Source organism: Papaver somniferum, unplaced genomic scaffold, assembly GCF_003573695.1.
Source record: "Papaver somniferum cultivar HN1 unplaced genomic scaffold, ASM357369v1 unplaced-scaffold_137, whole genome shotgun sequence".
Classification (NCBI taxonomy): Eukaryota; Viridiplantae; Streptophyta; class Magnoliopsida; order Ranunculales; family Papaveraceae; genus Papaver; species Papaver somniferum.
The window spans coordinates 4,456,622-4,467,805 of NW_020622934.1; the positions used below are offsets into that span (position 1 = coordinate 4,456,622).

The 11,184-nt window shown below is 36.6% G+C and overlaps 1 protein-coding gene across 1 annotated transcript; it reads left to right on the forward strand.

Annotated features, from left to right (window-relative positions):
• The first annotated feature begins 1,329 nt into the window (after nucleotides 1-1,329).
• LOC113334529 lies at nucleotides 1,330-2,463 on the forward strand. Its single transcript, XM_026580765.1, has 2 exons — nucleotides 1,330-1,963; nucleotides 2,114-2,463. The coding sequence occupies exons 1-2, from the start codon at nucleotides 1,330-1,332 to the stop codon at nucleotides 2,461-2,463; spliced, it is 984 nt and encodes a 327-aa protein (XP_026436550.1).
• The last annotated feature ends 8,721 nt before the right edge of the window (nucleotides 2,464-11,184 follow it).

The following is an 11,184-nucleotide window of genomic DNA, read 5'->3' on the forward strand; positions in this document are numbered from 1 at the left end:
GGATTATCCTTCCCAATTATAGGTGAAATTATAGACAACGTGGAACTCGTTGATAACCAAGAGTATCATATCGTTGAATCAGGGAACTTCGCAGAACCCATTCAAAATCATGCTCTTCATCAACAGTCGCATGTTCATCATTTAGATCAACAAGGAACTTCTACGACTGGAAGTTCTGGTAATAAAAATGGAAACACGGGGATAGAAGAGCAAATGGTTATGTTCCCATCAAGAGAAGTTATTGCACCTGAAAATTTCAGAGATTTTAGTACCGTTCAAGCTGTTTACCAAGTAATTTTCTCAAAGCTAAACCTGCAACCGCAACTACCAACATTAAATGCAAATTCAAATTTTGAATTTGATTTCTTTTCTACTCCCCTGGTCCAAGTACCTGAATGCATCAATACACGTATCAATTTAAATTCGGAAGCCCACGCAGTACAACATCATGAATCATGATACGACAATCAACTCTATCCTAGTGGACAAGCCCAATCGTTCAGTGCAAACCAACTTTTTCGACTCTTTGATATCAAGTGAATCTGTTCAGCAACCAGAAAACCGTTCCGCAGACGATTCTACTCGTTCTCCAGATAAAACCCTGATTGAAAATCCTCAAAATACAACAGAAAACCTGCAAGAACTTCAATCGTTGGTTCATCAATTTCAAATATTTGGTCCCATGATTGGCGTCTCTTTTCAGAAAAATGAAGATCAAATCAACGCTCTTATGCACAAATCTACTTCTAGAAACGAGTTCAATCTTCTTGAATTGTTCGAACAATCTGAAGAAGAAAAAGAGAATGAATCCATCGAAGCAGCTGCATCAGTTCAATTGGTTGATCCATGAAGACAAAAATTATTACTTGGAACATCAGGGGTTCTTGTGATAGAAGCAGAAGGGATGAACTCAAAGTGTTGTTACGTCTTTGGAAACCTAACATTTTATGTTTACAAGAGACTCATGTTTCAAATTGGCAAGGTATCAAGTGAAGCAATTTTGGGGAAGCAATAATTTGATTGGGTAGCTCTCGATTCTAGCGGTAACTCAGGAGGGATTATAGTAGTGTGGAATACCAACAAGGTTGTTGTAACTGAAACCCTCTTAGGTGGATTCTCGGTTTCAATCAGGTGTCGTTTTATGTTTGAAAATTTCAATTGGTTACTTACTACTGTGTATGGTCCTGTGCTTAACAATGAAAAAATCAATTTTGGGATGAATTAAGAGACATTAGAACCATTTGGGAGGAACCATGGGTGTTGTGTGGTGATTTCAATGTCACCAGATTTTTGCACGAAAGATCCGACATAAATTGCAATTCTAAATCCATGAAGAAATTTGCGTCTCTTTTTCAGCAGCATCACCTCATGGATTTGCCTTTAATTGAAAGTCACTTCACATGGAACAGAAACTCTTCTTGGAGCAAGCTTGACCGTTTTCTTATATCATCCTCTTGGGAAGAAAATTACTTAAGGATTGAGCAAACAACCTTACCCAAGCCATTTTCAGATCACTGTCCCATATTGTTGTCCACACAGAGTGAAGGTTGGGGTCCAACTCCGTGCATATTTGAGAAGATGTGGTTGCAAGATCCCACAATCATGGAGCTCATGCTAAATTGGTGGCATTCCTTCAGCTTCACTGGATCTCCTGGTTTTATTCTTGAGAAAAAAATGCAGGCTCTTAAAAGAAAGTTGTGTGAATGGAACCGTGAGGTTTTTGGAAAAATTGACACCTTAATCCAAAACAATCTCATTGCAGGTCAACTTGTGGAATCTAAATTGTTATTGGATCCTAATAATGCTCAACTAGCGACAGAAAAAATTGAAACAAAGTATGAATTCAAGAGATCAACGAAGATGCATAATGATTTTTGGAAACAAAGAGCGACCATCAACTGGGTTGAGGAACATGAAAATAATACCCGTTTTTTCCACAAGTATGCATCCTCAAAACAAAGAGGTAAAAGATTTTCTCAGTTGAATATAAATGGTGCTTTGACAAGCGATAAAAATATTATTAAAGAGGAAATTGTTTCTTAGTATCAAGGATTATTCAAAGAAGACTCCTTTTCTAGACTTCATCTAGATGGACTCATTTTTCCTTCCATAGCCCATGATGATGCCAACAAACTTGAAATCAAGTTCACAGAAGATGAAGTTAAAACTGCTTTAGCTGAGTTAGCCCAGGAAAAAACTCCAGATCCGGACGGCATGCCCATATTTGTCATTAGCAAGTCTTGGGATTTCATGAAGCATGACATTCTCCTGGTCATGGAGGAGCTCTACTACAACAACTCGATTGATTGGAGACTCAGGTCAACTTTTCTTGTTCTCATTCCGAAAATGCAAGACTTAGAGTTCATGACTGATTTTCGTCCAATTAGCTTAATGAAAAACATAAACAAGATTATATCAAAGGTCATTGCCAGAAGACTCAAAAGGTTCTTCCCACAATTATAAGTCATCAACAATCAGCTTATGTACAAGGAAGGAAAATTATGGATGGAGCCTTCATCGCGAATGAATGCATCAATTCTTCTCAAAGGTTTCAACAAGCAGGTATTCTATATAAAATTGATTTTCAAAAAGCTTATGATAATTTAGCTTGGTCTTTTTTGGACCATGTTTTGAAAAGAATGGGTTTTGGAGTTAAGTGGAGACGATGGATAAAAACAGCTATCTCCAATGTAAATTTTTCGGTGCTTATCAATGGTTCCCCCAATGGTTATTTCAAAAGCACGAAAGGTCTTCGTCAGGGAGACTCTCTCTCTCTCCATTCTTTTTCTTGATCATTGCAGAAGCTCTAAATTTACTCTTTAAAAAGGCAACGCAAGTGGGATGGCTCACAGACTTCGAAATTGTTCCAGGTGGAACAAAAATAACACACCTTCAGTTCGCCGATGATACCCTTGTTTTCTTCCAAGATGACCAGCAATGCATTTCCAACCTGCGCAATATTCTGATATGGTTTGAAATAATTTCAGTCCATAAGGTGAATTTTCACAAGACGTCGCTTATGCCAGTTGGGGAGGTTCATGATATCAGTTCTTATTATGTTTCTTTGGGGTGCATGATCAATTTTATATAGTGGTAAATAGGTTGTCGTTCACTCGGACTTGATGAGATTGATTTTAAGAATTAATAAATTAAAAAATAAAAATAAAGAGGATATATACACAAAATATGGTCACAGGATGAAGAGATGACCGTGACTCGGGATTCCGCCATACTTCAATTTCATGCAGTTCAAATACCAATTCTAAACAATAATGGCTCATAATATAAAGTTTCATTGACTCTAATTCATTGCCTAAAGTTGATTTCGAAAGTAATGGATGTAAATCTAAAGCATGGGATATCAAAACATTTAAGCAAGCATAACCCATCAATTGAAATGACAACCATTCAATGATAATCATAATTCAATTACATAACAGTGCAAATAGTCATAAAAAATTTGATAGAATTACCACATTCGTGAAATTTGACTTCCTCCATCGTCCCAGTAATGGGGTCTAGCTCCACATAGTAAAAACACACTCCGAAGAATTTTTCATATCTCAAACTGTGTTTTTATTGAAGAAATATAAGAAAACAGAGATTTGCAACTGTCTGTGGACGTTACAGAACACACTGTTACAAGTTATACGTTTGAAAAATTGTTACAAAGAAGCTGTTACAAAAAACTAATGCTCAAAACTGTCGCAGTTTCAACAGTCGCAGATAGGAGAAAAGACGTTAAACGACTTTCTTTATCTGTTGTCTGCACGTCTTCTTCCCCCTTCTCTGCTGATGAAGAACAAGCTCTTTGCACTAAAGTTTATCTCTCTGTTCTAACCCCTAACTCCAAATACCCCCTTCTATGTCTCCTCAGCATCTCTTTGATACCCAACAACAACTCCAGATCTCGGTAATTAATCAAGAATAATCCTCTTTTACTCTCTGCTATTTTCGGAGAATGATTTTTCCTTTTATTTCTCAGCACGCGTCTGTTGATGATTCTCCCGTATCTTTTGTTGATTCGACACATTCTCATGCGTCTGCTATAGTTGAACTCCATCAAAATACGCTGCGAACATGGTTAGTTAGAGAAGAACTCGATTATTCCACACGCTAATCCTCCAAATATATAACAGATGATTGACGAATAATATTTTCTTCCCTATTTTAGAGGTATACCAAATATAGCCGAGTTTTGATTCTTCAAACACGTGAAAGACGTGTGTAGATAATGAGCACATAATACTTGTGTAAATCCCTGAAAAATATCCAACAGAATCTTCCCAAAATTTCTCCAGAGTTACGCAGGAAATAGGAGTGAATTTCCCGCCAAAATTCTTTCAAACCATGAAGAAGAAGATGCCCCATATCCTCTGATGGGTCCCGATAGCAGGTGGTGAGAATAGTAAAGAGGGTGCCCCTTATTGACTGGGGTCCATTTGGCACTTTTCTCCAGCGAGCGCAAATACCACCTTTCGAGCCAGTTTTGACGCAAAAACTTATTTCTCCAAAAACACCTACAAAAAACATAAAACACCATAATAAGTACAAAATCGAGTACCAACAAAACAGAAAATTGAGGACAACTTAGACATAAAAATGTTTCTATCAGTGCAAAGTTCAATAACTTCCTATTTCTTATCTTGGTTTGCCTCTCGGAGACAACTATAGATCCAATCTTAAGTGGAACAAAATATTAGAAAGACTTGAATCTCGTCTACCCTCTTGGAACGCAAAAGATCTCTCCAAAGGTGGTAAGCTAACTTTGATTATTTATGTACTCTCATCCTTTCATATTTATTATTTTCAATCTTAAAATCTCCTATGAACATCATTCGTAAGCTTGAAAGAATTATACATAACGTCCTATGGGATGGTGGGAATGAGGACAAGAAATACCATCCCGTGGATTGGAAATTTCTGGTGAAGACTAAAGACAAAGGTGGATTAGGTATTAAACAACTGCATCTAGTGAATATTTCTTTACTTATGAAGTGGTCGTGGAATTTTGGTTCAAAAGATAATCCCTTATGGAAGCAAATCACAGCTGAAAAGTATGGTATGGCGCAATCTGATTGGTCCACCAAGAAAACGAATCATCCTTACGGATGTAACATATGGAGAGGTATTCACAACCACTATGAGGCTTTCAAAGCAAACTGTATTTTCAAACTAGGCGATGGAAGTAGAAAAAGTTTCGGGTGCGACGTTTGGATTGGTGATCAGTCCTTAGCTAACCAGTTTCCTGCAGCCTACAATGCCTCAAATGCGGAGACGCACACTATCAGCCAAATGTACTCGAGCAACTTTGAATCTTGGAACTTAGGCATGACTAGAAAAGTCCACGAGAATGTCATATATGATATAGATGCATTACTTCACCTTCTGGACATTGATGGAGCAGTTCCATCCATTAATGATGATGTAAGGTTATGGAAAGATGGCATAAAAGCTGGAGAAATTTTTGTCAAAAAATGTTATCTTTGGTAGTCGAGAGTCGGGACTAATGATGAAGATCTGGACCCTCAAGAGCATGTTCACCCTAAGAGAATTTGGTCGAAACTATGGCCTTCTAAAATTGGTTTCTTCCTTTGGATTGCAGCTAGACACATAACTCAAGACGAGCTTATTAAGAAAAGATGGCACACTTGGGTCAATCATTGTTATCTTTGTGTATGAGATGAAGAATCGAACCTGCATCTGTTCCTTCACTGCCATATTGCAAGCCACATTTAGAACTTCCTTCGAGATGAAATTCCACATTGTATGGATGCTTCCTCCTTCAATATCCATCGCGCTAAGCGCTTGGCTAAGTCCTAATACCGTTTCCAGGAAATCCTGCATCATCAAAGCTTTACCAGCTGCTATTTTGTGGTCCTTGTGGAAAGAGAGAAATCGGAGAGTGTTCGACAAAAAATCACGAACCATCAATAAGATCATTCTGAAAATAAAACATATCTTAGCTTATTGGCTCTATCAGCAACCCGAGTTTCAGAACATAACTCTTAAAGAATTCATGCTTAATTGGAACAACGTGGTCTTCGAACCACCGTGAAGATTTTATGATCAGTTTTACAAGTGTATTTTGGTTGTTGTAATCGCTACAGTTTTCTGTCTTGTTCATCTTCAACTAATCCTGTCTTTGTATCGAGGTTTCGATGTCCTTCCATGGTTGTCTATTGTATCGTGTATTCTTTAGGCAGCTAGTCCTGCCTTTTGTCAATAAAATCTCTTTTTACTGATCAAAAAAAAACACACACAAGGGGTTTCATTTATATGGCGTTGGGCTTCTATCACATGTAATTGGAATGTTTTCGGGGGACGATTTAGGGGATGGGAAACATTTTCGATTTATTTTTTCATTTATCAGATTTTGACTCAAAGATCTGACCCCAATATATTTGATTCTCTCGTAATATCCATGTGATATGGTGGTTGTCCACTTAGCATCATTAGTTACACTAAGCTACTTCGAATCAGTAAGTTACTTGTTGGATGAGACTAACATATAAAGTCAATGTTTTTTTTTTAACTGAAAGTAGATTTATTTCATTAAGATAAAGCACGTACATGATTTATATCCTCCTGTAACAAAGATATGATCTCAGGAGGAGAGGAGTTAAACCAAGAATGCGAAATTTTTCCAACTCTAGCTAACTTAGAGAGAGCGTCTGCTACTTTGTTTCTCTCTTTAGTCACATAAAGACATTGCCAAGAAGAGTGATTTCTAAAAACTGACTTAATATCTTGAATTAAATTGAAAAGTCTCCAATCAATGGAAAAAAGATCTTTATTGACTACATCCACTACTACTTTGCAATCCAGCTCAAACAAAATGTTCTCCAGCTGCAAACCTCTGGCCCATATCACTGCCTCCCACAACCCTGTACATTATGCATGTTTTATATTCCTAGTTGTCCTTAGGTGGATGCATCTGGCCGCTTGCTGGGTACCTGCATGATTCCGAATAATTAGACCAATGCCTCCTGAATTATCAACATTATTAAAGGAACCATTACAATTCATAGTAAGCATATTATAAGGAGGAGGAAGCCAATGAACGTTACATCTATTCACTCTAGGATTTCTATGAGGAATAGGCTAGTTTTATAAAGAGTGTTCTTCAATGAACGAATTGCATATTCTTGTTTTTTTTCTGGTGTAAAATTACTTCCTTGGAAAACTTTATCACATCTCTCTGACCAGATGCACCAAGCCACAATGCATCTATTAATCAAGTTCATCTCTGAAATTAACTTGTTATGAAGAGATTCAAACCAGCTAATAATCCAGTCTGACAAATTGTTTGAAATTCCAGAAGACCATCCTAGAGTTGAGAACCAAACCACACTTGACAGATTGCAGTTCATAATAATGTGTTCAGGTGACTCCAGATCATGTTCACAGAAAGGACAAGAGGAATCCATCCCATGAATGATTGCACTAAGAGCTTTTCTGGTTGGTAGAAAATCTCAAATACACTTCCAAATGAATTGCCGAATTCTAGGTAAAACTGGCAGCTTCCATAAAGTTTTATAAACTTTTTGCAGTGTTGGACCAACTGAGTCTATTTGATGGGTGTCTTCGTACATTTTTCTATAACAGGACTTGACAGTGAAAATACCGTTCTTCTCCAGCAACCAAACCAATCTGTCTTCATTATTTATATGAATAGATATAAGTAGAATCTCTTGTATAATGACCGGTTCAAACAACTCTTCTAGAATATTTGTATTCCAAGTTGTTGAATCATCGCTGAACAGTTGGTTGACATTGTTAGAGCATTACTCGGTTGAACTCGCACGCGTTTCTATCTCAAGCATGTTTGTCAATATTAGTGATCAAAACTATATGTCTTTATTTCTAGTTTACTTATGACTAAGTCTTGGTCTAGAATAGTCAAGTGTAGTTGAAGCTCCAAACTCCATGTCGATCATCTTACGTAGACGAAGAACTACTCGAGGAACCGGTGGAACTTCATCCGACTAAAGGGTATGTGGATACTTGAACTTATCTATCACTCAAAATTCTATTCTATCTCCTACTCTTGAGACAAAGTCGTTTAAGTATGATAGTTTTCATACATACACATTTGTTATTTCGAGCCGAGTTTACTCGTCTATCTTTTTCTCGAAATATGTATTGGTAAGCTTTCACTTTAACCATTTTCATCTTTACCCGTGACGAAAGTCATGATGACGTTTCAATCTTGAAAATAACTTTGATGACGATAGTCGTGAATAACGATTGTTATAACATTATAGAAGAATGTTTCAATGATTGAAATGTAGATTTGAGATTACCATCTATGGATATAAGCATATATAGTGTGTTCGCACATTAGTGTATAAATCCATGTACGGAAATCCAAGTGCGTGCATATGTGTGCATGCAGTATTGGTGAAGGAGACATGTTAAGTACGCGTACCGACGGAAGTTTTCATACGAAAATTTCTGCTAGAGTTTGTAAGTTTGTAAACTAGTAAACCAGTCACCTTAGGTACGCGCAAGGTAGTCAATATCGGTTGTACTGCCTGATATTACAGGTTTTTATTGGGTATCGGAAAATACCTTTACGATATTGAAAATATCAGCGATACAAAGACGAGCCGATATTATCGGTTGTACAGGCCGGTACGAACCGATATATTGGTTTTCCTTATACACCGATAATATCTCTTTCAGTGAATAAACTTTCCATCAACATGCATCTAGTCTTTACAAACAAGTACAACGTTAATTGGAGAAGGTAAAAAATCCTAATATATTTATGATATAAAATCAATGACTATATGGTAGGATATAAGATGGAAACCATATTTCGATTGCAAGACATAGAAATGTAAAAGATAAAAGTGAAGGATAATTAAAAAATATATACTAGCATAATGGGACAACAATCACAATACTGGCTAAAAACCACCTTGTATTTTGGAAATTTGAGATATATGCATGATTCTTATTATTTTTTACTATGATTTTATAAATATTTGAAATTCTAGTTCTAATGATGTATCACCGATTAAAACCGATATTATCTTTTGTGTAGGTGTATCGGACTCGGCCGATACGAGACCGATATGTGTACCTACGGAAGTTTTCGAACCAAAAATTTCTGCTGAGTTTATAAACTCAAATCCGGTAGCTAAGGTACGCGTACTCAAGCTGGTGATATCTCAAATCGGTAGTTCATGAACTTAGAACAATAAATTATAAGGAATGCAATCTTTGCAAACCGTGGATATATTGTTCATGAATTGATTCAAGTGGATCAAACCGATTTTGTTTTAATTGTGTCTATGAATAAAGACCTAAGCAATTGAACAACTATTCAACTAGTTCTTATGAGTCATTTGAACTAGTTATGAGAAAGATGAATACGGTTAATATGAAAGTGCTCATATGGATAACCATTGGTTAACTATTTGTGAACCAACTAAGTGTACACGTTTAGGTACGGTTACTCAAACCTAAATGAATACATTTCATTTGTGTGTGTGACAAGCTAAGTTTCGATCTAACGGTTGAAAGATATTAGCTTGGTTGAATCAGGTTTTTCATCTAACGGTGAATATTGAATGCTTTGTTACCAAGGTAACTTAGATTGCAAACCCTGATTTGAAAACTATATAAAGGAGACATCTAGCATCTGGAAAAACTAATCCCCGCACCTCTTGTGTAATACTAGTTGGTTTGCTAGAGTCAATTCTCCTTTAACCTTAGATTTCTTCTTGAGACCCTGTAGGTTAACGACTGAAAGGATTCATTGGGATTGTGAAGCCAGACGAAACTACTTTTCTTGTAGTTGAGCGATCTGATCTTGCCATTTTCTATCGTACGAGTTTAATTAAATAACTGTCTTGAGATTATATCTCCGATAGGGCAAGATAAAAAGAAATCACAAACATCTTCATCTCATCGTTTGTGATTCCACAGTATCTAGTTTCACTACCATACGATTTAGATTATTGTGAGGTGATTGATAATACTAGGTTGTTCTTCGAGAATATAAGACCGGTTTTTCAATTAGTTCATGTTCACCTTGATTTATCAAAAGACGGAATAAAAACTCTTGGGTATTTCTGTGGGAGACATATTTATTCAATTCTATAGATTTTTCTGTGTGAGACAGATTTGTCTATCAAGTCTTCGACTTTGGGTCGTAGTAACTCTTAGTTGTGGGTGAGATCAGCTAAGGGAATCAAGTGCGTAGTATCCTGCTGGGATCAGAGACGTAAGGAGCGTAACTGTTCCTTGAATCAGTGTGAGATTGATTAGGGTTCAACTACAGTCCAGACCGAAGTTAGTTTGTACTACGCTAGTGTCTTTAGCGTCTTAATACAGTGTGGTGTTCAATCTGGACTAGGTCCCGGAGTTTTTCTGCATTTGCGGTTTCCTCGTTAACAAAATTTCTGGTGTCTGTGTTATTTCTATTCTGCGTTATATTTTGCTATATAATTGAAATATCACAGGTTGTGCGTTAAGATTAATCGATTAGAATACCCAACCTTTGGTTGTTGATTTAAATTGATTGACACTTGGATATTGGTCTTTAGTACCATCCAAGTTATTATCCTTGTATCACAGATTTCTATTTGCTTGAGTAAAGATCAAATCAAGTGAGAGATATATTAACTCCTCGATATACTTTTCTCTAGATTGAGTCTGACTGTCTAGTTGATTCTCTAGAAAGTATATTGGAGTTAGTCCATATAGTTTGCTAATCTAAATACTAGATGTGGTTGTTAGACCCCCGCTTTTTCAATTGGTATCAGAGCAGGAAAACACGTTAAAGACCTTATAAGTCTGTGTTTTTAGCGATATGATTATGGACGAGTCTATCTCTAATAACGTACCAGTTCAGAAATTACCAGATGATTCTAAAATCTTGGATTCACCTGAGAAAACTGTCACATCTAAGTCAATATCTAAACATTCTCTTGATGTAAAAACTGTTGATTGGGAAACTCTCCAAGAAGAACAGTTGGATGAACTTTCTGATGAAGGTGATTCAAATATTGATTGAGATGTTGACGAGGAAGTCTCGGAGTATGTTAAGTTTTTGGATTCGTGGAATATGAAGAAGATTACAACTTCTCATGTCTCACCTCTTCTGACTCCTCTCTATCGAGAAAACAAGAAATTGAGAAGATGTTATGCAGGTGTTTATTTTTTGAATCG

Bases quoted from the DNA above. Each gene is read 5' to 3' on its own strand.
- LOC113334529 (XM_026580765.1), top strand. From the start codon at position 1,330: ATGAAGAAATTTGCGTCTCTTTTTCAGCAGCATCACCTCATGGATTTG. The intron at 1,964-2,113 runs GTAAAAGATTTT...TTCCTTCCATAG, and splicing joins TGCATCCTCAAAACAAAGAG to CCCATGATGATGCCAACAAA.